Source organism: Peromyscus californicus, unplaced genomic scaffold (assembly GCF_007827085.1).
Source record: "Peromyscus californicus insignis strain IS unplaced genomic scaffold, ASM782708v3 Scaffold_13__1_contigs__length_99412109, whole genome shotgun sequence".
NCBI lineage: Eukaryota > Metazoa > Chordata > Mammalia > Rodentia > Cricetidae > Peromyscus > Peromyscus californicus.
The window spans coordinates 1532209-1559188 of NW_026294424.1; the positions used below are offsets into that span (position 1 = coordinate 1532209).

Consider the following 26980-nt stretch of genomic DNA (forward strand, 5'->3'; position numbering starts at 1 on the left):
CTGTTGGAGAGATGGTCACCAAACGCCAGGGCCAGCCACCATCAGTCACCAGCCACAAGGCCCTGCTTGAGTCCACAGCCCAACTGAACCCTCTGATGCGTGAGGGTGAGACCAGCAGAAAGCCACCTAGCAGAGCAAGCCTTACAACTGTGTGAATGAAGTGGTGGGGGCTTTGAGGAAGTAAGTTTTGGGTAGCAATAGCCCAATGGGATTTAACAACACACCCTCCTTTTTTTTCCAAATCATTCAGGGTTGTGATGATGGAGGGTGGTGATGGTGGAGATTCACATACCAGGTGTTCCCTCTGTGCCATACTCTAGGATGCATCTATTTAAAGAGTAAATGAAGGCTGGGGAGATACTTGGTCTATAAAGCGCTTGCTACACAAGCATGAGAGCTGGAGTTCGATCCCCCAGATGCCACATACAGGGTTGCAGAGTGTGCTTGTAATCCTCATTCTGGGGAACAGAGATAGCAGACATACAGGTTTGCTGGCCAGCCAGCCTCGACGAGTCAATGAGCCCCACGTCAATGAGATACCTTGCCTCAAAACCAAGATGGATGGCTCCTTAGGAATGACTTGGCCTGCACAGGTATGCACATCACTATCACTGTAACACCACACACACACACACACACACACACACACACACACAGAGAGAGAGAGAGAGAGAGAGAGAGAGAGAGAGAGAGAGAGAGCTTTAATGAGTGTAAAACTGTAACTCTGTGAGTTAAGTATAGTTATTGTCCTTATTTGCTAATGAGGAAATGGAGACCCTAGGAGGTAATTTGCTGAAGCTTGCAGGGCTCACAGGTAGATAGTTTCCATTGTGTGGACTCAGCAGGACAGCCATGTTGAGTGATTTTCCTGGGTCACTGCAATGGGTTTTGCCTACATAGCTTTTGCCCAGCACATTCTAAACAGATAAAGCCCCTAGAATGCGTGGAGCTCTGCAATGAGACCCAGCACCAAGAATGTACTTGCTCATGTTATGTTAAGGTAAACCAGGGACACTGTCATTTAGATAAGGTCACTTCTGTCCTAATCGATATACATGCACCTTTTCCGGACCCCAATCCAGGGTAATGCTCCTGTCATAAACAGCACTCCATAATCCTACATCTATCTAGTAGCCTTTTTCTTTGGTCTCATGGGACTCCAGTGCTGGCCATCATGCACTACTGTGTCCAAATTGTTCTGGACACCAGTGTACTGGCTCCAGTTTCTAGAACTATCATAACTACTCACACAGCTTCTCTCTTCCATGTCCCATCCTCCTGCACGCTGTAACTCTTCCCCTAGAATCCACTCAGGATGGTGGGGGCTGGGGCACAAATGTGTCTGTTGGGTGTTTTCGATTGGGTGGCATTTCCTCACACCTGTACCTAGAAGGCCAACTCTTAGAACATAGTAGGTACCTCTGCTCCAAAGGGTCACAACCCATGCTGACACACACTGGACACCTGAGCATACGCACTCCAGTTCCTCACAGTAGCCTTGCTGGGGAGGCAGCATCTCCCTGTCATGTCGAAGCTGAGGCAGAAACAAAGTCATTCAGTATCACAAAGGATTTAACTAGAATGGACTGGTGCCAGACAGACTTCTCCCCATTTACTGTGACACCCCTTTCTATTACCTATTTCTCAGGTACAAGAGACCCTAGTCCCCTTAAAGACCCTATTTTCCTGCTTTTGTGTGTGTGTGTGTGTGTGTGTGTGTGTGTGTGTGTGTGTGTGTGTGTCCCAGCTACAGTCCCAAGGAGCACTCCCACCCTGACAGCTGTTTCCACCCAAAGAGCAGCTTTCAGACTGTGCCTCCTGGGGGAAAGGAATGGCTCCCGGGGAACGCCCCACCCTGGCTGCATCATGATGCTTCAGGGAGAGACCACAGCTGGTTTGAAATCCCCGGAGGGGAGGGAGTGGGTCATAAATGAACCACAAAGGCCTCATTGCTCGCACACAAGTCACAGCAAGCACTAATGATCAGCACCAGAAACATGGACAGCAGCACCCTGGGTATCAATCTGACTTTATTGGCGCCAAGGCTGGGAGTGGGTGATCCAGGAGCAGGCCAGGGATTTAGGGGGTCCTATTAGAGCAATCTAGGAACAGGCCAGGGATTTGGGGGTCCAATTGGATTGAAGGACTGAAATTCTGGACCTGAAAGCTGTTACATAACTTGCAAAGCACCTTCTCTGCTCCAAGCCCTCCATCACTTTAAGTATCAGTGAAACTGATTTTGTGGGTGTCATTTTGGACACTGAATATAGCAATATGTGTGAAACCTGGGAAGATGGTCAGCACACAGTAGGGATAAATATATAATTTATTCAAATGAAGATGCTATCCATGTCAGACATCCTGTAAAAAGGGGGTGCATGCCTGTACTGATGCAGCTTCTCAAGGTGTGGTAGTTTGAATGTAACTGGCCCCCATAATATCATAGAAAGTGGCAGTATTGGGAGGTATGGCTTTGTTGGAGTGGGTATGACCTTGTTAGAGGAAGTGTGTCACTGTGGGGGCAGGCTTTGAGGTTTCCTATGCTCAGGATACCACCCAGTGTTTCAGTCGACTTCCCGTTGCCTGCAAGATGTAGGACTCTCAGCTACTCCTCCACCACCATGTCTGCCTGCATGCTGCCATGCTCCCCTCCATGATGATAATGGACTGAACCTCTGAAACTGTAAGTGAGCCCTAATTAAATGTTTTCCTTTATAAGAGTTGCTGTGGTCATGGTGTCTCTTCACAGCAATAGAAACTCTAAGACACATGGCTATGACCAGTCCCTGAGAGAAACAGCTTGAAGGAGAAAGACCGCCTCTGCTCACAGTTTCAGAGTTCTCATTCCATGGTCCATCTGGCTCCACTGCTGTGGGTCTAAGGTAAAGCTAATCATAGAAGAGAGCATCCCCTCCCGGTGGTGCACAGGAAGCAGAAAGAAACAGGAAGAGAGTTAGGAACGATACTTTTAGGAGGCACATCCCCCAGTGACCTATTTCCTCCACCAGGCCCTACCTCCTACAGTTCTGCCACCTCCCAAAATAGTGCCACCAGCTGGGGACCAAATGTTCAACATTTGAGCTTGTGGGGAACAGTTCATCGTAGTGTCATACCCTGTCCTGAGCCTTTACACAGGAACACATTTACTGATGTTCATGACAAGTGCTGATGGGGCAAGGGAGGCACAGAAGGATAAAGAGCATCTATCACATTTATGAAGTGGTTTGATTGGCTCCTGGATGCACCGTCTTTACCAACACGCCCTCCCACTTCTCCAAGTGGAGAAGCACGCAGTGTCGGAGATACCGTTCATTAGTTCCTGACCACTGTGGGAACTCAATGGCTGCAAAAGTACAGCTGTCCGGGAGTAAATTCATGATCTCTCAGTGCTGGAATTCCTGGTGGTCTTGTTTGTTACTTTATTTGTTTGCATTTCCCCCAATTCATCCAAATAAACATATTTGATTTGATAAGCAGAAAAGCATGCTGTTTAAAGTATGCTTATTTCTATCTGCGATGCCAGGAGTGGTTAGGCACTGCGTAGGAGGCCATGGTCTCCAGGCAATGCTTGGAAATCTTCTAGCCAGCTTAATGTACTATCAACATTATGCTTCGTCCCTCCCAAGAGTAGCACCACCGAAACACAGTCCATCCTCAAATCCCTCAGCCTCTTTCACACAGTCCATCCTAGCCCCCAAATCATTATGTTGCAAGGATGACCCTGATCTTCTGATCCTCCTGCCTCCACTTCCCAAGTGCTGAGATGACAGGCATGTGTTACCACGCATGGTTTATTCAGTGGGGGAAGGGAGTTCAAACCCAGGGCCCCCTGCAGGCTTGATAATCACTCTACCAATTGAGCTATGCACTTAGGTTTCTAAAGTGAATTTTAATGGAGACCCATGGCTCCAGTTCTTGACCCTACTCGGGGAGGGAGTGGCTCTCTGTACAGCCCTCCCATCAAGCAGGAGGCCCTGGGCTTTCCAAAACTCCCAGCCCCCACCGTGAAGGGAAGCCAGAGTGTGTGTGTGTTAGCTGGTGTCCCTCGGCAGCATCAGTCTAATTACACAGCCGTGCAAGGCCATGACCTCCCCATCCATCATCCTTCAGGACTATTCACGACTTGGGTTGGCACAAGTTCCCCAGGGACCAAGTGGCTACTGGCACCCAGGTTCCAGCTGAGGCTAAATCTCACCAGACTCACTTTATCTCCCTTGTCTTCTGCTGCATTGGATGAGCTGGGTCCAAGTACCAGCTCTCAGATGGAAGGAGAGAAAATCCCATCTGCACTCAGAAACATGCTTCATGAAGGTGAGCATGGAGCATCTAAAGATTCAGTTATCACATGGAGCGTGCTCAGTGGGCAAAGAAGTCAGGGAACGCATTGACACAGGAGGGGCCTGGAGGCTAAATCAGATGTGACACCTTCACCTTGGAGAGAGAGACAGTGGTTCAGAGAGAACTGCCCTCCATCGTGTGGAGGAGACTTGATTTTACCATGAGCATCTCATGGATGCTGAGCCTGTGCCACGCCCCGACTAACCATGAGCTAGACACATCTTCTATCTGTGTTTTCCTGCACAGTGGCCCTAGATCCATCTGTTCTCTTGGCCCAGGAGGCCAACCAGGGAGGGTGACTGAAATGGTTGACCCTAAGGATAGTATTCCCAGGGCTTCCTTGGCCTCTGGCTTCCAGTTTGGCTCATCTAATGGGAAACACAATGGAGAAAGGAGAGACATTTCTAGAATTTACTTTCCATCCAACATAAATAGGCCCGGCAGCACTTGAGTTCCTTAGGAGCACACTTCAGTTGCAAGAACAGCTCTCTCCTCACCTTGTGAGAGCCCTCAGATTCAAAATGGAGTGACTCCTGCCGAACCTTAACAGTACAACAGAACCAACAACAACAAAGGAAGCCAGGAGGTGCTGGAAGAGAGGACCATACACGCAGGCCTGCTAGCAGGAACTATCACAAAGACCCTACCAGATCCGTAGCCTTGTGTAAGGAGTATGTCTGCAAGGATGCCTGCCCAGATGCTCTGTCCTAAGCCTGCTGTCTCTCTGAACTGAACTTTAGATGGCCCTTTCCTAGTGCTGGGGAAATAGGTGAGTACTGAAAGACAGCCAGAGATGCCTCCTCCATTGCTGCGGCCTCTTGAATCTGCACAGTTGACAATGATGCACGTGTTCCCATCACCATGAAGGGAAGTCTAGGGTAGATGGAGAAGGAGAGGACTCCAACCACACCACTGAGACCCACCAGTGAGACCCATTGTGCAAAACACAGGACAGTGACCTGATTTCTTCCACAGATGGAAAGAGAGGAGGAAAAACTTGTGTACTAAAAGATATAAAAGGCCATTATGTGGGCAGATGGATGATATGTAGATGGATGTGTGGATGGATAGATGAATGGATGATAGATGGATGGATGGATGGATGAATGATGGATGGATGGATGAATGGATGGATGGATGGATAGGTAGGTAGATAGGTGGGGTGGGTAGATGAATGAATGAGTGAATGAATGGTAAGGTGGAAAAGTGGATAGATTGATAGGTGGATGGACAGATGGACGGATTGATAGACGGATGGATGGATGGATGGATGGATGGATGGATGGATGGATGGATGGGTGGATGTGTAGGTGGGTAAATAGGTAGGGTGGGTATATGAATGAATGAATGAATGAATGAATGAATGAATGAATGAATGAATGGTAAAGTAGATAGGTAGATAGATACATGGATGGACATATGGACGTGTTGATGGACAGACAGATGGGTAATCAAATTGTGGCAAGTCTATCCAGGTGAAGCATATTCAGCCTTTAAAAGGAAGGAAATCATGACACTCTATTGTACACATGCACCTTCATGGCATTGTACTAAATCTAACAAAGTTAGGCACAAAGGGATGAATCCCATAGGGTCCACCAATATGAGGGGCCTAGTCACTGTCACTTTAAGACACAAAGTAGACTGGGCATTGCCAAGGTAGGTGGGTGGTTCATGTTATACAGGGACAGAGTTTCAGTTTGGAAATATTTTGGAGACAGAGGAAATGGCCACAGAGCAGGTGACCACACTCCTGTTTAAGGAGGTAAGTTTGTCTTATATAGATCTACCTCAAAAAAGACATGCCAATCAGCTATAGTGAGACCCTACTTAGACTCAGTTTCAAGTAAACCATAAAAAAATTGCCCATATAATTTGTAAAATAATTAGAAAATTGAACCAATTGGATGTTTGATAAAATTAAAGAGTTATCACTTATTTGGGGCTTGATGATGGGACAGTGTTTGAAATGATTGTGAATTGAATAATGTATGTCTGGCCCCACTTCCAAATACTGTGGTGGAAGGAGAGATGAGGCCAGGTCCTGATGAAGGAGCCTGCTCTCAAGCTGACCTTTGTGGAAGCTGAATGATGAGCACACTGGACCCTTTTACTATTCTGTCTGATTTTGTAAGTATTTGACATTTTTCATGCTAAAATGTTTTAAACTTCCTTCCATTCCCCCATCCATCTTTCTGTGACAGAGGATCCTGCTACATGGCCTCAAACTTACAGAGATCTCTCTGGCTCTACCCAAAAAGTGCTGAGGTACACAACCATGCCTAACTTGGAAACCAGTTCTCAGCCACTTTTACATCAGCCACCCTGATCTTCCTCCACTCTCCACAGCCACTAGCACTCAGAGCTGGAATCTCTTGTCATCCCAGGCCATGGCCTTCCCTCTGCTCACAGGGCAGGAAGGAGGACATTCTGGACCCCAGATTCTCCCTGCCTTCCTATGGTCCCCTCTTCTAACCGGAACTACACTCCCTTGCATTCTCACTATTGCCGAGAAGAGTGCTTATGGTAGTGTTGATTATGATTGTTATTATCATCATCATTATGATTCTGGAGGATTCCAGAGATGCCTCTCTGTGCTGAGTCCAATGATCATGGCTCCTGTGTGTGTGATGTGGCCCATATTCCATGGCACACTGACCATACATTTCAACCATGGCATGGATACGGCACTTTAGGTCCTAAGAGTGTGACCAGCTCTGCCCCAGGGGACACTTCCACACTGCCACACAAAGCCCAGAGCAATACATGGACTTTATCCTAACCTCTTCTGCAAGGGCCTCCTGTGTGGCTGAGTCCTGCTCACCTCTCCATCAGTACACCCTAGAGTTTCCTATGCCTGGGTTGTAAAGATCACACTGTCAGAGTCACATAGAGGAAAGAAAGCTGCAGCTCTTCCATGTTCGAGGCCTCTGAGTATGGCAAAGAGTGGCCCACTCCTTCTAGTCATGCTGGAAGTCAGACACCCCCATCCCACAGGCCAGAACACTGAGACCCTGGAGATATGCGAGGGTCACAACCAGAATCTAAATCATGGGGTGGGAGTTAGGTACGCTTAGCTCCTAAGCCGTTTGCTTCTCAGCGTAGGCAGGGAAAGCATGAGAGACTGCCTGAGTTAGGAATGCTTCAGGGCACATCATGAAGCATGTCACCAGGCTGTGTCAGCAAGGATGATGGAAGATGATGTCACCATGGAGGTGTTTTGCGAGGTGGAAACCAGGCCTCCAAGGGCTGCCACTGAAAGCTACAGCTGGCTAGCTAGCCCAGGTTATGGTGAGCACAAGGCTCTGTCCTCAGGGCACACACTCCACCTGGGTTTTGTGGGTTTGTCTGCCCAGGTCCTTGCTTCCTGTGGTTTTACACCAGGCTTCCTGCCTCCAAAAGGAACAGCAACTGAACACAGTGCCAAATGGAACTGCCACTCCAGGTCCCCACTGGCCTGACCCTGAAGCCAACCAGCTCTTCTCTTGTCAGATGATCGCTCTTCAGGTGCAGCAAAGGCCACCCATTCTCTCCAACACTTTAGCAACCGTCCCCAGTGGCCATCTCACAACTTCTCAGCATCCCCAGTGGTCCTTTCCTCCTAACTGTGAGCCCAGCAGGTGGAAGCAGGACAGCCACTGCTGGAACTGAGAAGTCAACACATATTTATTATGTGAAAGCTGCCAGAAGAAATGGAGTCACTTCTGCCATGCTCATAAAAACCAAAAGCAATCGTGACTAAAGCCAGAGGTGATGAGAGAGGAGATTTTGCCACACACACTTGGCGCCAAGAGCTATTGCAGGGCCTGCTGGAGGTGCAGCCACGGGCAGGGGCCATCACGACACTGTAGGTCCACACCTGCCCCCTTTGTACAGCACCAGGCTAGGTATGGCCTCTATAATGGCAGCTTACTGTATCAACATCTCTGTACCCCCTTCACTTTCCTTTTACAAACTTCCCCTTATCTCATACACGGGCATACAGGGGCCCACACAGTGCTCAGCTAACCCCAGAGAAACCATCACCATTGAAGAGAGTCTGATTGCCATTAGAGGTTGACGCTAGCCTCCCTCTCCTGATATACTCCTGGGCAAGGCTTGTCTGTGACAGCAAACTGTGTCCCACAGCTGGGTGTGACGGTACAGGGCTACAGCACCCCATGTGGGAACAGCTCTCCCTGGGGAGATAGGGAAGGGACTTAGCTTCTAGGGCTGCCCCACTTTGACCCCTCCCCCTCCCTGGCAGCACCCCCCCCACACACACACACACACGTTTCCAGGGTGTAGCACAGTGCACACTTCCACCAGGAGGCTACCTGGTATTCTCACAGGCAGCTACCTACCCCATAGTTCCACCCCTGTGTCCCACCTGCTTATGCCACTGGGCCCCAGTCTACACATTGTCTGTCTGGAAGCCCAGGGGCAGGAGCCGGCGGGAGACGAAGAAGACCTAGCTCCAGTCCCTCCTGACCCCCCAGATTCACAGGAAGATGAATGAGGCCCCAGAGAGAGAAACCGCACTCAACACAGCCATTCTTTGACTATACAAGCAAGGCCAGGCCTCCCCATGGACTTGCCTCACAACCAGGGGGAGGGGCACTCTTGCCTCACTAGCTTTGGCTAGGCTCCCAGGGAAGTCCTCCACGTGGCTTGCTGACAACTGACTGATAAATTATTGTCTGCTGCAGTGGCAGAGCTAGTCTGATTGCCGGCCTCTCCAGAGGCCTAGGCAGAGGGGTGGCTGCCTCCAGCTCCTGCAGACCAGGCTCCTGCCTGGCCCTCAACATCCTTGATGCAAGTCCTGCCCCGACCTCTGATAACATATAGCTGACTGAGAGTGTGACAGGGCCGCCTCATGCCTCTCAAAGCTCTGCAGGCCTGGGACAAGGCCAGAGTCTGCCAGTATCCATTGCAACAGCGCTCAGAAGTCAGAGCACAAAGCAGCCCCAATTGGAGACCTCAGTGTACCCCAGGGGTGCTGATGGCACTTTCTGGTTTACAAGTATTTTGGATTTAGTGGGCAATGGTGACCATGGCGAGCAGCAGGGATCACTCTGGAGTGACCCATCTGGATGGCCTCTTACCAAGGCCCAGAACATGGGCACAGGCTAGAAGGAGTTGAGGTGACAGATAATGCCTCGTGCTGGAGACAGGTGGCACCACCCCCACAGGACGAGCTGAACCCTTGCCTGTACCTCAGGTGCACATCCTTCCTCCATCACATTCTTGATGCTCCAAATCATGACGTTAAGGATGCATTCCCATGACAAAGGGACAGGAGGAGCAGAAGAGGGGTCACCAAGCCAGCATCCTCACCCAGCTCTGCAGGGTACTTCATCATCAAAAACAATGGCTGGCATGCCAAATGGGACCTCACATTAACTGGTAACTTATTTATTTATTTATTTATTTATTTATTTATTTATTTATTTATTTATTTGTTAGTTAGTTAGTTATTTTGGAGATGAGGTCTTGCCAGGCTGAGCTGGCCTGGGACTTGCTATGTACACCAGGCTGGCCTTGAACTCATAGATCTGCCTATCTCTGCTTCCCTAGTGCTAGGATTAAAGGTGTCCACCACCACACCCAGCTTAACAGCTAACTTTAAGCAAAACAAGTGTAAAATGCTTCACACAACAGTGCCCTCCTATCTGGAGGGAGGCTCCAGTGGGGTGCCCAGTGGTCCCCAAGGCAAGAGGAAGAACACTTTTCATATGTGTTCACAGCACTACGCTAGCAGACAATGGTTACCTAGCTACCATGACAGCCAGAAGACTGAATGAGATGTGGGCTCACTGGCAGCCTCTCCAGGACATAACCTGGACCTGGTTCCGTCTCCCAAGCCCCAAGCTAAGCCAAGTGGCCCCAGCTCTGTAAGCCTTGCTTGCATTTCAGTGGCTTCCATTTCTCCCGGAAATCAAACCCACCAGCTCCTAGATCTGTGCCGTGGTAGTTTCATGAGATACTAATATTGGGGAAGTCAAGGAAAGAGCAGATGGGAATTCTCGGTTCATTCTCTCTCAGACCGAAATCCAAAGCTCACCCAGACTAAACCCACGGGCTCCACCTACATCTTGAGGTGCCTCAGTTTCTTATCTTTGTCTTTGTCCTCCCTTCCAGGAGGGAACAGAGTAGGGTAGGGAGTTCTGACGTTCCCTTCAGGATGAGAAAAGATACATGATGGAAGAGCTCGGAACAAGGGGCCTGGGACATGAGGTCCAAGGACCCCAGGGTGGCCTGCTGTGCTTCATTCTGAAGGGTGACTGTGCAGCTGGCTAAGACACAGTGGTCTGGTCCTTCCCAGGTCTGCGCACAGCAAACCCTTTCGGTCACTGCCTTTATATCTACCAAAGCTGAACTGAGTCTGCAAGGTGCATTCGAATCCTTCCAGCTTCACCCACAACTGCAAGCCTCCAAGCCAAAGACAAAAGCACTCCCCACTCACCGAGGGCTGAGAGCGAGACCGATTTCCTAAAGTGCTCTCGCAGGGCTCTGCTTCAAATATTTATGGAGGCTGTGAAGTGGCCCCAGAGAGAGAGTGGCCCTGTCAACTTCACGCCCGTTGCAGTGATTTATTGGCTTGGAGATTGCTGCAGACACTGCCTGAGTGCTTGGTGGAAAGCCAGCCTCCTCCAGGAGTTGCAGAGTGGCAAGAAACCCGGCTAGGAGTGGAGGGGGTGGGGATGTTTTGCCTCTGACCCTTAGACGCGGTGGGGAAAGCTCTGTTCCCCATTACTGGGCTCTGCCCAGAATCCAGGCTGAGCCCGAAGATGGGGACAGCTGGAGAAGAGAAAACAAAAGTACGTCTCTGTGTCCCCTGATTACGGGACTGCAGATCACACCTCTTATTCGAGGAAGATATAACAACGACAACTAATGCTTATCAAGCACTTACTGTGCTGGCATCAAACCTCTTACCGCATGCTCACTTCCTCCTATGGCAGTTCCAAGTCACAGTCAAGGAAATGGAGATGGGGTCTAGTTGGGTTGTCACACCTGGCCACTGAGCAAGTGATGACATGCAGGCATTGGGCTGGTGGCCAAGTGGAAGCAAAGGCTTTTGTTCTCAGTGGCAGGAGAACGTGCCCTTCACACGGAAAGGCCCTGTGTCTCCTGCATGGTAGCCTCATGCCAGTGTCCTCATGGCCCTCCAAATGCGCACCCTATTCCCTGCACTGTATCCTCACCATAGGCTTGCCTCAGGGCTCTGCACAATGGGACAAGCCAAGCAATTTTGATGACCCCAGACATCTTCTGTAACTATATGTGGCTGTGAAGCTGCTAACTCCACATCACTCAGGGCCGTGTGATTTCATCCTCTACCCTGTCTACAAGCCCTCCATCAGCCACTCCTGGGCATAAGACAATCCACATCAGCATCTCACCTCTGAAAACATGTTCCCTTCCAGAACCCACAGGAAGGACCAGCTACAGGAGCACAGCAGCAAGAAGCTCTTTTGCCTCTCCAGCATCCTCCAGATGTGGTCATGCATCTGCCTTCCAGCCTCACCAGCAGACTGGAGCCATCCCTCCATCCCCCAGCGACGGGATGGGGAGCAGCCACAGAGCCACATTGTCAGTGCCTTCAGCCTGAGTCTCCTGGGTGAGCCTGAGTCATTTTTAACCTCCTGCCTTTCCTCATAGGCAGAGCGGGTATGATGTTGCTATGGGGTCCCTGTGAGGATGAATACTCCATGTAGGACTCCTCACTTCACAGTCTCTACTCTGCTTCTCTCCCTGTGCCCAGCCATGACCACTTCTCTGAATACCTACACAGCTTGCAATTGTAGACACCTGCTCCATAGACACACAACAAAGACTACTATTGCTTGTGATGCCTCCAGGTTGGGGAGGTCACATGTGACAGGTCAGAGCAAGACAAATCAGAAGTGGTTTTCTCAGGAGATGGGAAGACATTCTTATTTCTAGGCATGGAACCTACACAGGGCAGTGAAGCCACCAGGCAGAAAGTTGATGAAGGCCGCTGAGCACAGTGAGCACACTTGTGAGCACCTCTCCTGGCCTGGAAACTAACAAATACTTCATAGATGTGGGGTCATCAAATTGTCCCACAACCCTGTCATGCAAATGTCCTGTCTTCATGCTTAAGATAAAAATGTAATATAAGTGGTGAGGAAGGCGGGGCATCACAAGAATCGAAGACGGAAGAGAATAAATTGTATGCTGAGACGCCGTGGGGGAGAGCTGTTTGCTCTTCTGTTGTTCTGTGAGACCTACGGGTTCCCTGCAAACACAGGGTGCCGCCATGCTGGCTTTCATCCTCATGACAGCATCGGGCAGCGCCACGCCCATTTTATACAGAAGGACACTGACACACAAACGGATGAAGGGCTTTGTCCCTCCGCCACACTGGTTTGACAAGGACAGGGCTGAGCTTTGAACTCAGGCCTGCCAGGCCCCAAATTTAATCAGTTGAATGGTTTGTCTGGAGCCAGTGGTGTGTTTCTAGTGAAAACTGATTCAGATGCTTCAAAGTAGAAACAACTAGAAAATCTAGACAAAAGGTAAAAGCAAAAACAAAACAAAAACGTCAGCTGGGATCTGCAATGGACCAAGGCTGGGAAGCTTTATGGGGCTGACACTGACTGACAGCAGGGCTACGGTCCCATGAAGTCCAGTGGGTGTCAGTGGCTTCCCTGCAGTGGCAGTCTATGGGAGGTCCAGGCAGCCCTGAAGGGAAGATGCTGGACAGGGCTCTCATAGCCTAGGGGACACCAGGAATCATGGGAGAGGACTTGGAGGACCCTGTAGGTTTTGTGCCCGGAAGTGAGTGTGAGCCAGATGACAGGCGGAGCTGCTCTGGCGGCATCATCTTTGAATCAGCTCTGGGTGAGGAAGGCACTGGCCAGGCCAGCCCATCAGAGCAAGGGAAGAAGAGGCGGAGATCACCAGAGGGCCTGGGTCTCCACACACGAGGGCCACCACTCAAGACACATGACAAGATACGGCTGAGATGCCACCAGAAACAAAGACTGAAAAGCAGATAATGGGTTACATTTTAGCTCTTAAACTGGTGGGCTTTATTGGGGCCGTCATGCATGCATGCCTGTGTGCATGTGTGTATGGGCTCATGTCTGTCTGTCTTTCTCTGTGTATGTGTATGCACCCATGTCTGTCTGTCTGTCTCTGTCTCTGTGTATCTGTGTGCGTGTGTGTGTGTGTGTGTGTGTGTGTGTGTGTGTGTGTGTACACGAGCATGCACATCTGTGAACATATTCCACTTTCAATTAAAACCACATTTCATAAGTGAGGTAAAGCTGTGTGCTTACCTTTGGGGAACTGAGTGGAGCAGTCTGTGACGCCCACTCAGCCTCTGGAAGGAACCAGGACTCCATACCCCACAGGCTTTGAAGGATACTGTCTGTTTCAGAATTAAGCAGGTACTCCTGAGCTGGAAGAGAGCATCCTCAGTCAGGTCCCAGGCTAGGCATCCATCTTTAAAACTGACAGGTCCTAAACTTTATCGTAATGTTTCCACTCTCTTGCTATCCACAGATGCTCCCAGATGGCCATCCCTATAACAGAGGCTCTCTTGGTGCCTTTGAATTCTCTGAGCCCCACACTTAGTAATGGTATCATCATGGTCTTGGGACAACTCAGATCGTTGCTTGTCTCCCTAATGCCCTGCTAGCTGCCAGCCCCTCCAGGGTAGGGCTACCCGCCCCCACTCCCTCTCCACCTCTCCACCTCCCTCACTCCCCATGGTCCCTCTGGTAGCTCCCACACCTTGTATTCACCTCCTGCAGGGGGCGCCAGGCAGCCTCCAGAAACCTAGTACAAACAGCCCCATTAATCACAAGCATTTCCTTCTTCAATGGGTGAGAAGGCTGAGCTCAGAGAAGGCAGACTGCTAGAAGTCAGTGGCAGAGTGGGGGCATTAGAATGCACAGCTCTCCGGCTATGGAAACAGATGCCAGCTCAGGCTAGAGGGGCAGTCGTGAAGGTACACAGGGCAGCTCCAAGCTGATGAGAAGAGCCTTTCTTCTCATGCATTGACATCCTGTTATGTACCAGGCAAGATACAGGGTCGTCATGTTATCCTCCTTTCAAAAATGGTCTGCGGTTCAGAGAGGCTGATTAACTCATCCCCAGCTACAGGGCTGGCAAGAACAGAATCTAGTAGATGAGCCATGGAGAAAACAGACATGGAGAGTGCTAAGTCCTGCTGTGAGTGCAACCTCAACAAGCCCTCAGAAACCCTGCTCGGGCCCACGCCTGTAAACCAGCCCCACACTGCTGGAAGTGGCACGTAAGGCCCGAGGAGAGGAGAGTCTGTCTGGTCCCCAGCACCTTCATTTCTCTATTACAATAAAGACAACAGAACAACATGTTCCCCTCTCTGAGCAGCCACAGTTAATCTTTAGTCCATCTCTTAGGGTGCATTGCTGACCACACGTGGATGTGTGTGCGTGATACAGCCGGCAGTATCACACATTCCATGTCCTACCATCTTTGAATTAACTGCAACATCATCACATTGCCCTACGACATGACATTCTCAGCCACCTTAGTGGCTGTGCTACATTCCACAGAGGACATGGGTTAATTCACAACACTGAGGGCATAGGGTGAGCACACCTGTCCCCTGAGCTTGTTCCTAATGATTTATGGGAATTACTTATATGTGATGAATGTCCAGGGTTGGGGAATGGATGTCCATGGATGTAATGGTTCATAATGAAGAACAGAGCTGAGGAATTTGAGGCCCTTCTTTCCTTCTGGAGTGTCCTAACACTCTGAGGTGGGGCTGAGCAGCAGAAGGAAAGGGGGAAATAGGAAGTCCCCTTCACGGTATGGACTCAACACTGAGCAGTTTGCACCTAGCTCACCCCACCCTGACCTTTGCTGAACACACAGAAATGTTTCTGGCAGGTGCACTGACCTCCTCCTCCAGCTGTCATCCCCTTGGAGCCGACATCCAGGTGGCACACTGTCTGGAAGAAAAGAGAGCTCAGTGGGTAGACTGTGTAGAGCAGGATGTGAAGGTCCCCAGAGGACCAGAGTGAGGCGAGCCACCCTGGGCAGCTGAGCTCAGGCTGCACTGGGAGGTAGGTGTGGTGATGTGCTGCCCACATTCCCTCCTTGGCCACCTTACAGGTGACCAGGTCAGGTCTGTTCAAGGGTACCACACAACATGCCAGGGACAATTCAGTCTCCTTCACTCAGATTCAACCATGCAGAGACAAGCGTCTTTTCAAAAATGCATTAAGAGAAAACTTAAAGAGTTGGGGCATCGGGTACTGCCAGGGGCCACTGATTCATCCCAGATAATGAGGAGACTTGAGCCCGAGGCCACCCCCTGCACTACTGCAATGACCATTTACATCTGTAGGCAGCAGGGCAGCCTCAGGAATTCACATTCCACCCAGCAGCCCCTGTCGGCTAAGAAGAAGCCATCTGCTAGATCTTCAAGGCAGGTTGGAGCCTGGAGCCTGAATTCTGTGGGGCAGGGCCCTGTGTGCGGTGACCCTGTGAAATCCCTTCTCCCCCATCTTCGTCATGATGCTCCAGGTACCGGCACAGCCCATCATCATGCCTGGAAGCACTGCCCTCTTTCCTTGATTGGCAAACCTCTGTGTGAACCTCAAGACCTAATTCAAATGTCCTAGCCCCTGTATCACCTTCCCTCTTGACATAGTTCAGCCACCTGCCTTGCTACTTGCCCTGACCAGGATCTATGTGACAGCCGGGCTCTGTGACAGATTCCAAAATGGGCAGATTGCAGCAGTAACTAGTAACCAAGGCCTGGACTTGACTTAGCTGTGCTCTGGTCCTAACCCATTCCTCCCCACCTTTCAGGAGTCCTGTGCTCCAGGCATGATGACAACTGCTCTGCTGCTGTGCTTAGGCATGGGTAGATGTCCCTGTTCTATTTCACTGCAGATGCTGTGACAAATACCTTGAGAAAAAGCAACAGGGGAAGAAAGGTCCATTTCAGCTTCCAATCCCAAATGGCAGTCCATCCGTTCAGGGAAGTCAAGGCAGGAACTCCAGAAGCTAGGAACACGGCATCCGCAGTCGTGAACCAAGAGAACAAGTGCACGCTTGCTTGCTCTCAGCTAGCCTTCTCCTCTCTTCTGCTTTCCAAGACAGCTGCCTGTGCGTGCCCCTGTGTCTTTGCGGCGAGCACTGCCAAGGCCTGGCTTTCCCAAGGAGTTGAAACCTCAGTGTTGCCGGATGGTGTCCTAGCCCCTACTGGGTGCCTATCGTGGTCTGAGTGAGAGCTGTCTCCCATGGGTTCATGTATGTAAGCACTTGATCCCTAGTTGGTGGGGCTGTTTGGGAAGGTTATGGAGCCTTGCTGGAGGGTGTATGTCACTTGGGACAGGCTTTGGGGCTTTACAGCCTCACCCCTCTTCCTGTTCTTTCTCCCTCTTGTGGTGATACATTGTGTACCTAATAAAATTTGCCTGAAGATCAGAGAACAGAACAAGCCACTAAAGTAAACATAGAGGCCAGGCAGTGGTGGCACACACCTTTAATCCTAGCACTTGGGAGGCAGAGATCCATCTGGATCTCTGTGAGTTCAAGGCCACCTTGGACTACATGAGATTGACTCAGTCTAGGAGAGAAACAGAGCCAGGCAGTGGTGGCACACACCTTTAATCCCAGTACTTGGGAGTCACACGCCTTTAGTCCCAGCACTAGGAAGGAAGTGATGGCCGGGCAGAGAAAGGTTTATAAGGCGTGAGGAGACAGGAAGGAACTAAAGCCTTTTGGCTAAGTTTGCTTTTTCAGCTGAAGCTCCGTTCAGCGGGACCTCTCTCTTTCAGCTGAGGACACAGAGACATTAAGTGAGAGGATTCGTGGAGTTGGCGAGGTGAGACTTGGCAGTGGCTTGTTCATTTGTCTCTCTGATCTTTCAGCATTTACCCCAATATCTGGCTCCGGGATTTTGTTATAAGACCTATTGGAAATTTAAGCAACTCCGTCTCCTTCCTGTGTGTGGACAAAAATGCTGAAAAGCCAGCTTCCAGCTGCAGCCGCCTCCATAGCATCGCTTCATGATAGACTCTATCCCCATGAAACTGTGAATCAGAAAGAACCCTCTCCTTTGGTTGCTTTTGTTGGGATAGTCTGTCATAGCAACAGAAAGTAACTATGGCATAGTCTGTAATAGGTGTCATACTAGGCTCTGTGAGACGTTGTTTGATCCTCAAAGAGCCTCATGGGGGACAGAGAACCCTACTGACTTAAAACACAGGTAGCTTAGAGAAGTGAGGGTCCAACATTCTTGTTCTTCATGTACAGGTGACTGTGTCTACATAGGAGTCAGAAAGCAGCACATTCCAGGAGCAGCAGGAGGCTCGGGAGCCCTGCGCTGGGACCACCCTTCCCTCTGCTGAGCAGAGTCTGGGCCAGGCTATCAGGAGTATGTGGCACAGCAGGCAGGTCACCTCAGGGATAAGCCCCCAGCCTCTTTGATATCCAAGCTTCCAAGATCATGGGGACAACACAGCCACATGCAAGAAGAAGAAGAAGAAGAAGTGACTTAGTTTTACTTGTGAATGCCGACAACTTAAGTCCAGGAGATGTAAGCCAGGCTAGAGGAGGATGGAAAAGGATACAGAGAAATTGTCAATCTCCCTGATCCAGGACCACTCGACATGAGTCAGAAGGATGAGGTGGATTTGGAAGTGGGGAGTCTGTCTTTCCCTTTTTCCCATCCCCATCTAAAAGCCAGGAAAATGTCAAGACCTTGAACTCCCAGCCAGAGTCATGGAGAAAGCTGGCTGACCTGACACCCACTATCACCACCCCGGACACCTGAGCCAGAGGAAGGGGTCCCACTGGGAGAGAGCACATGTACAGTATCTGTTGTTCTGGGGGGCTGCACACCAGAGAGGTGAGGGGATGACAGAGCACCAACAGTGCAGGTGCACTGGGCTGGCCGTCAAAATCGTGCACCAAAGAGAAGGACTGACTGAGATGGGCTCCACCCCTCTCCCAAACCCAAGCCAGAAAAGACAACAGAAGCGTCTCCACCATTGCAATGATGGAAAGTGGGTGCCAGGCCACATCCCTCTTCTGGGAATGGAGGGGGTCAGTCCCCATCCCTTGCTCCAGGCCTTGACAGCTCAGGGTTATTAGGGCCCTCCTTCAGGAAGGGGGGTGTGGGAAGACTGAGTGAATTCATATGTGGAGTGGCAGCCTGGAGGGCAGGACAGGTACATGCCCAGATATAAAACACAGACGGCCTGCCTGGGTGGGACCCTTTGTCCCATTCCCATATTCTCTGTCTCCAAGGAAGGGCTGGTGGGCGCCTCAGGGTTTGGATTCTCCAGGGATGTTTCCAGAAGGCTTCTGTCAGAGACAAACCATCTCCCTACTTGCCAGCCTGATGCTGTGCACAGCCTAGCCCAAGCCCATCAGCAGCTCCTCAGCCACCAGGCAGCCCTCTTGGCTGTCAGCCGAAGCCCAAAGGCCTCCATCAGGACTCCCATCTGTGTTCCCTGATGCAACAGCTAATGTCCATAAAACCAAGCTTCCAGTCCAGCTGCCAGTGGGAAGAGCTGCCACCACCACCAAGGAAAAGCTCAGCGTCCCTCTCTAGCCACTTCTTGGCCACCAGGGTCGTCATGGCTCAGAACATACTGCTGGAGGAACAGAAGGCTACACAGTGCATAGCCAGCTCCTCAGACCTCAGCCTAGGGGACTTGTCTAGGGGACTCTTCAAGGGAATTGTCTCTCTGGAGTTGCTGGGATCCTGCACCAACACGCCACTCTCCCATTCCTAGAAGCTAATGAAGCCAGTGTAAACACCACGGACTCCAGTCAGCCACACCTCCTGTGTGCCTGTCTCAGGATCTGCCGGGAGCCAGGGAAGGCACCCTTAGTCTTCATAACACATTACAGTAGTTTTTACTCCTTAGGCTAAAAGAGACCCACACATTGAAGACTGGCCTTCCTGTGACAAGAGGGACTGCCTCGGTGGGTGCCAGACCCAAGCTGTGACCAGCAACTTCTCCCCACCTACCCATCTCTGTAGTGACCATTGCTGGAGCTGTGTGCAGGTTCCCACATCAGCTTCAAGTCCCCCCTCTACCACATAGGCAAGGAAAGGGCTGAATTAGAAAGCTCCACAGGGACGCAGGTCTTTGGGCAGATGAAGACCCTCTCTGAGCTTCATTTTTGTGTTCTGAATGTGGGAGAACTGTGCCATTTTTGTGGGATAATGGACACTCCACTAGTTTGCAGCAAGCACTTAGAACATCACCTACACATAGTCATAGGTCAAAGGGACAGAGGGTGGTGGCGTAGAGATGTGACCCTGGACCTCCGATCTCAGCTTCTTGCATACAGGTTATCTTGTTCTGGCTTCTCAGCAGCTGTACTGAGCAGACTGTGCTCTTCCCATTGTACAGATCAGTGAACTAACGTCAGAGGACTCAGATCCACTCGTGTGTACACCAGCCTTGGTCAGAGCCCTGGTGAGTCCAATTGTTTTCCGGACCCTTTGGTTAGCTTGCTCTGTTTTGGCTTACTTGGTTCTCCTCCAGGACCTCAGATCTATGCCCCAGGGTGGCAAGAACTCTGTCAACATTCCTGACCAGGAATGGCACAGCAGGCTGATGCAGTTTCAGAACACAGCACAGGGATGGATTCCAAAAGTCCAGTCAGGTTACATTCAGAGCTACCTTCTATGCTGGTGGGTTTTTACCCACTCGACATAAACCTATACACACCTACAAAGACGGAATCTCAGTTGAGGAGTTGCCCCCATTAGTCTGGGCTATGGCCATGTCTGTGAGGAACTGTCTTGCTATCTTGACTGTGGATGTGGGAGGGTCCAGCCCACTGTGGGCAGCGTCATCCCCTAGCAAGTCCTGAGCTGTGTAAGAAAGCAAGCTGAGCATGAGCTAGAGAGCAACCCAGTAATCAGCACCCCACCCCCATGGTCTCTACTTCAGTTCCTGCTTCCAGGTTCCTACCCTGAGTTCCTGCCTTGGTTTCCCTGATGACGGACTGTGATCTGTAAGCCAAATAAGCCCTTGTCTTCCCCAAAGTGCTTTTGGTCACAGCATTTATCACAGCGACAGAAACCAAACCAGGACACCTTCAAAGCTGGGGGTAGTACCGAGCTGAGTCAGGAGCAGAGATAGAGCTGTGACACTGAATAGACAATGCAGAGGACAGAGAGGCTGACCATCGGGGACAGTTATGCCTGCTCTGTGGCCTCCCCAAGCTCTACACCCCAGGCCAAGAAGAGGCATCTCAGGCCCAGGGAATCTCCTCATAGATGGAAGCATCCAGCTTGGAACACATTAACACCCAATCCCCATCCCATGCCCCATCCCAAACCCCCATCCCACTCCCCACTCTCCATCCACACCCCATTTCCCATCCCCCATCCCATCCCACACCCCCATCCCACTCCCCATACCACCCCACATCCCCATTCTACTCCCCACTCCCCATCCCTATCCCACTCCCCATCCCCCATCCCACCCCACACCCCCATTTTTCTTCAGCTCCCACATGACCTTCTGACAACAGATGGTAACTGACCAACATATGAACATATTAATGAATTTGCCTCTCTAATAACTGAAGGGGAAAACGTGCCGACTTTTTTGGTACGTTCATCCACTAGAGTACGCCAGGCCACACACTAGTTCTGTTTTTCTTAGGCAATTATGCTCTGATTTAGACATCAGCCTCTTCGAGTTTGGTTATTGGAAATCAGCCTATCCCACCCCAGTGTTCATGCTGTAATCAATACCTCCTTGCTTCATCCTGCTTCACTCACCACAATTATTAGGCACCAGTTGTGTCCCAGAGACTGTCTTAATCACTTCAATTAGAGTCTTCTCTCTCTCTCTCTCTCTCTCTCTCTCTCTCTCTCTCTCTCTCTCTCTCTCTCTCTCTCTCTCTGCCTTCTATAGCCACAGAAACAGAGGAGCACTAGACATGGCATCTGGTGTTCTAGATTTGAGCTCTGGCCCTGCACCGTCTCTACACCTTTGGCAGCCCCATGGCCTCAGGTTTCCACCACCTCAGCTGCATGGAAATTTGGACCAGGTACACCTGCAGGCTGTGAAGGGTTGAGCAGCTCAACCCCTGTACAGCCAGGAGCAACCCCAAGGCCATATTCCTGGAAAACAGCTCTCTGTGTTTACCTCCTGACCTACATCCACCACACACCATCAGTAGCCTGGCTAGTTTCAGAGGCAGATCCAGCTCAAACCCAGGAATAAGGCCTCCTGTGTGGGGGCAGATATGGCTGACTCCTGTAGGTACGCTTTATCATGCATGCCCACGTACAGTGGAGGGCAGAAGGCTGTGAGGGAAATTGTGATCATTGCAATTTAGACCACTTGCTGGGGACAGGCACTTGGAATTGTGCCTTGAAGGCTGGTCAGAAGCCTGGTGGACCAAGCACCCTAGCGGAGGGGGCTATATGTACAGAGCTTATGAAGTATGGGTGACAAGAATGTCTAGTGACACAGCATGATGGTGCCTATGTGATACATTTATGTCTGTTCCCACAGTCGTAAGCACTTCAGAGGATCCCCAGCACTTTTCACAGCACCCAGAATACAGACGCCATCTAGAGAAGGAACCAGGGAGAGTGACTGGTGGGTCGTAGCCAAGACAGCACAGGGTGGCAGGTGGTCTGGGCTGGATCCACTCATGGTCCCTTCAAGCAGGAACAGGGTTGTCCATGGCAACTTACCTCTGGGGCTCCTGGGGTCAGGAAGGTGGCGGTATACTCAGCCAGTGCCACGTCATCCAGCATGTTCTGTGCCAGCTCGCAGAGCAGGTGGTTCTTGGGCTCTTGTCTTGGCAGCTCCCGCAGTAGTTGTTCAATCAGGCGGTTCCTCTCCTGGCACTTGTGCACCAGGGAAGCCAGCTTGGCCTGGAACGTGGGGCGTGTGGTATAGGCTGAGCTGGGGGCCAGGGCAGTGCCCCATTCCTGGCCTGATTCCCTCACCCACACCAGGTGCTAACAGGCTCCAGGCTCACAGCAGTAGGGAGGCAAGAATACAGACTCGGGCTCTCCTGTGCTGCGGTGCCGTGACGAAGCTCCTCTCCACACCTCAACCCGCCGATCTGTGCAACGCACGGTGAGGGAGCCAGGACCCACCCGGTAGAGCCCTCCTGCCTTTTGATTTGGTTTCTCACTGGTAAAGCACAAAGTTCTGGGGTTTTCCTTCAGGTGAGAGGGATGTGTCAAAGCGTGAACCTAGCGGGAGGGCACTCTCGTGGTCCTGACTTCATGGGGTTCATTGCGTTGTCTATGGTGTCCGAGATGGCATCTCAGAGTCTCAGCAGGAATTCTCAAAGTTTCTGTTTTACCAACACAAAGGCAGACAAGGAACTATGGGAGAGGATGTGGTTCAAATTTCTGACATAACAGCTGAGGGGACTGAGCCCACAGGAGAAGGCAGGAAACAGGGCTTCTAGGGGTCATGGTGTTGGGCTGATGTTCAATCAGGGCTCCTCCTCATCCACCCACACAGAGACCAGGACCTCGGGGTGAACGTCTGCCTCTTCCCAAATGCAGGCCCAGATGAAATGTCACCTTCTCCTGCTAGCAAACAGTGTGTGGAAAACCAAGGGCCACTCCTGGGTGTGTCCCAAATATAAACATAAAAGGATAGACGGGGAACCTTCCTAAGGAAACATGTACTGGAGTGTATGCGGTAACGGGAAAGTGGAGGAGACAGGGAGAGATGGAGAGAGAGGAGAAAGAGAGGGAAAGAGAGAGGAAAAGGCAGAAGAAAAGATGAGAAGAGGAAGACATGGAGCGAGGGTGGGAATGTGAGCCCCAAGTGGCAGTCTCCAAACCCATCTACCTTCCAGGCCGCACCAAGGAGAAAGTGGGACACAGCATGTGGGATCAGGACACATGCCATCTAGGATGATCTCAAACACGTGACAAGCTAGATGATGAGATATGGAATGCTGTTCACGTGGGCACCTGGGTGCCACCTGTCCCCAGAACTCTCAGGTATTTTTACAAAATACTAAGCACTCTAAGACAAAACAATGATGAGGCAGTATGTTACCTTCAGAGGACTCATGGCCAGGCGCGCTTCACGCTGCTCTTCCCGGAGCTCCTCAAGCTGAAAGGAGAAGCATGCTTGTGATTGAGTAGTGTGGGTCTGGTTAGGGGAAAGTGCAGGTGCCGGCCTCCATAACCTGTCCCTGTGTGGAGATGGGGTGCTGAGGAAGAGCCATCCTGATCCCTCAGAGATGGAGCCACAGAGACACAATCTGGTGTGAAACTTGGGACCCTGAGCCAGACATAATCCTGGCCCAGCTGCCCATGGTGACCTGTGAGTCACTTATTTTCTCTGCTTAGTGTCTTCTGGGCATTTGGGGGGTGGTGGGGAGCAGTGCGGTACAGTGACTATTAACCCCAAGCTGAGGGTCATAATGAAGCTTCACTGATACAGGGCACCTAGAGCCAGGCACGGTATTCAGTCAGTGCCCTGTTACTACTTGGAGCAAATTAGCAACATGGATTCTGGCTCCTGATGGGAGGCACATCCCAGCCCTCAGTTCTGGGCATGCAGCAGGAGTGCCTTCCTGACTTGGCCTCAGTCCCTGCTGGAAAGGACCAAGTGTGAGACCCAACACAGCACAGAGGACTGGGGAGCAGGCGCCAGGCACTTGTGTGAGGTCACCTCAGACTTTCCACGTTAGCCCAGCATCCACCAAAGGACCTCCCTTCTGTTCAGCCAGATTCTGTCTGAATTCTTGTCCCATAGAATGTATTAAAATGGAAATCGTATAGATAGCCCCTCACACTGTCTTGTCTGTGGTGACCTAAATAAACCCTCCACCTGTACCCCTGACCAGTTCTGACCCATCATTTTTTTTTCATCAACCTTACACACTCATACGAATCAAGGTGTGTGTGCACAAGCACATGAAAATCTGCTACATGGAGAGTGTCGCACATCCTGTTTTGGTAATTGAATAGAAAATCCTGGTGATGTTTTCAGGCAAACGAACTGGCCTCATCCCTTTAAAATCTTGCACACTCTCTCCTCGTGCAGCTGTGGTGTGATTTTTCTCAGCAGGTCTCTGTTGGTGGGAATATGTAATACTGATCTGTTTCTTTGTTTTACAAACCGTATTTCTGTACATCTGTTTGGTATAACTTTCCAGGACTGGTCAAAGGGTACATTCCAGCTTCAGGCAGACTAACCTATATTCACAGGGACTCGGTGTATACAGGCTTTGATGTAACCTCTCCCTGCCTCAGTTTGGGAAATAGCTTGAATGTGTCCCCGTGAAATGAGCACAGGACAGTTGCAATTAAAAAGTGAATGCTCAGCCTTGGATGGGACATCTGTGTCACACCCTTCGTCTCTTCCTAGACTCAGAGATCATTGCTGGAAAGAGTGGAAGAGCCAGGGGGACTGATGACCCCAGGGAAAGAATGTTTTAGGGATACAGCAGACCAGCTGCACATAGGAACTGAGTATCTGTGACAGGGTGCATGAGACCCACGCCAGCTCAAGTCAGACTGAATCCCAGCAGAAGGGAAATGAGCATGGGTCCCACCACTAGCCAAGGGGATAGTGATAATTGGTAGCTGCTGGGAGAGGGCGTCAGCTTTCTCTAAGAGTGCAGGCCCGGGTGGGTGGACCACACTGCAGTAGAAGGCCACACATCCGAGAGTATATGGGCAGCAGAAACTGGACCTGATAGATCCAATAAAGAAGAAATACAAAGTTGCTTGGGTAGGGAAGGGAGGGGGGTCGATCTATGAGGAGTTGGCAGAGGGGTGAATATAATCAGGACACATTGTGTGAGAGTATCAAAGAACTAATGATTTTTTTTTTCAAGACAGAGTTTCTCTGTGTAGCTCTGGCTATTCTGGAACGCCCTCTGTAGACCAATCTGGCCTTGAACTCAGAGATCTGCCTGTCCCTGCTTCCTGAGTGCTGGAATTAATGACATGAGCCACCACTACCCATCTAGAACTAATGACTTTTTAAGTGGATGAGAAGAAAGTAAAAAGAAAAGCTGGGGATTAGGAGAAAGTATTTTCGAGTCATGTGTCTAGTCTTTCCTTATTTGTAATATTTGGGGGGGGGCTCTTTAGGATTTTCAGTATAAAAGATTATGAACAAAAGTATCACGTATTGATTAAAATTAATTCACTCACACTGCCAGCACTAAGTGCTGGCACATGATGAGAAACCAGGTGGGGAACCCCTATGCATTCCATCAGGTTTCCCCCAATGAGAACAGTGTACAAAGCTGCAGGGTTAGGGGGTGGGGATTGAAGTCAGCACAGCCAGGATTTCCGCCACTTTGTGTGAGTTGAACCCTGTGTGGGTCCAAATGTCCTTCATGGCCATGGTCCTGAGCCAGCCCACCTTGACACTCCCACTGGCCTCTTAGAGTCATGTCCACACACTTCCTGCAGAGAAAGGACTGAATTTTCCTCTCGAAAGTATTTAAATGTGCCTGCGCTGGCTAGTCTCAGGTCAACTTGACATAAGCTAGAGTTAACTGAGAGGAGGGAACCTCAATGGAGAAAATGCCTCTATAAGATCTAGCTGTGTGGCATTTTCTCAGTTAGTGACTGACAGGAGAAGGCCCAACCCACTGGGGGTGGTGCCACCCCTGGACTGGTGGCCCTGGGTTCTATAAGAAAGCAGGCTGAGCAAGCCATGGCGAGCAAATCAGTAAGCAGCACCCCTCCATGGCCTCTGCATCAGCTCCTGCCCTGCTTGAGGTCCTGTCCTGATTTCCTTCAATGACGAACAGCGACATGGAAGTGCAAGCCAAAACAACCTTTTCCTCCCCAACTTACTTTTGGGTCACATTGTTTCATCACAACAATAGGAACTCTAAGACAGTGCCTGATGCTCTTTTAAAAACCATATATACATGTTGTTTTTAATGGAGAACAGCTGCCTGGAAAGGCTCCAGATCCCTTGCCTTTCTTCTGCACATCACTCTAGTCTTTAAATCTCTAGCCAACACCATCAAGCTGTTGGTACTTGCTCCTTGAGGTCTGGAAACATTTGGAGGGCGAGAAGGCTTGGCCCAGCCTACCTTGCCCTTGAGCTTCTCCTGGAGGCCCACAGCCTCATCCCGAGCAGCCTGCAACTCCCGCAGCGCCCAGCCCTGGTCCCTGAGCTGGCACTGGAGGGTCCGCACCTGGTGGTGGAGCCGCTGTACACACAGTTTGGGGTCTTCCTCGGGGGCATCGGTCTTGGAGGTCTGGAACTGTGAGAAGGAAGTGTGGGTGAAGTTCTCAGGTGATAATGTGCCATAGCCAATGACCAGTACCTATTCTATGGTCTTTCTGTCTGTCCTGTTTGTTTTTCTCACAGTAGAAGGAAGAAAGGGAGGAAAGTGAAAGAGAGAGGGATGGAGGGAAGAATGCAGGGAGGAAAGGAGAGAGAGAAGAAAGGAGCAAACCACCATCTCAAATTCTGTATCCCCACCTATGATTGCTACCATCCATTCCTCACATAGCTTGCCCTTAGTGCCTCGATGCGCACACATGAGTGTGTGGGTCATGGAGGATATCTTGAGAGTAGCGGGGAGAGTATATGGAACCCCAGAACAACATCCCAGAATATTATTCTCAAAAATATGCAAAATAGGATCTATCAACCAGAGTCCTGCTTAATCACGGTCAGTT

At 50.6% G+C, this 26980-nt stretch overlaps 1 protein-coding gene across 20 annotated transcripts in view; it reads right to left on the bottom strand.

Annotated features, from left to right (window-relative positions):
* Positions 1-26980, bottom strand: part of CUNH4orf50 (chromosome unknown C4orf50 homolog) — a 92145-nt gene that overhangs the window by 32327 nt on the left and 32838 nt on the right. For 10 of the 20 annotated variants that reach the window (XR_008217632.1, XR_008217633.1, XR_008217634.1 and 7 more), the window contains 5 exons: positions 26386-26559; positions 23373-23429; positions 22037-22219; positions 15242-15293; positions 13629-13750 (listed from right to left, as the gene is read on the bottom strand). Coding sequence is in view for 13 of the 20 variants with exons in the window: in XM_052736061.1 (XP_052592021.1) it covers positions 13629-13750; positions 15242-15293; positions 22037-22219; positions 23373-23429; positions 26386-26559 (588 nt within the window). In the remaining 7 variants the exon portion in view is untranslated. The other 10 variants (XR_008217636.1, XR_008217637.1, XM_052736064.1 and 7 more) reach the window with 10 other exon arrangements.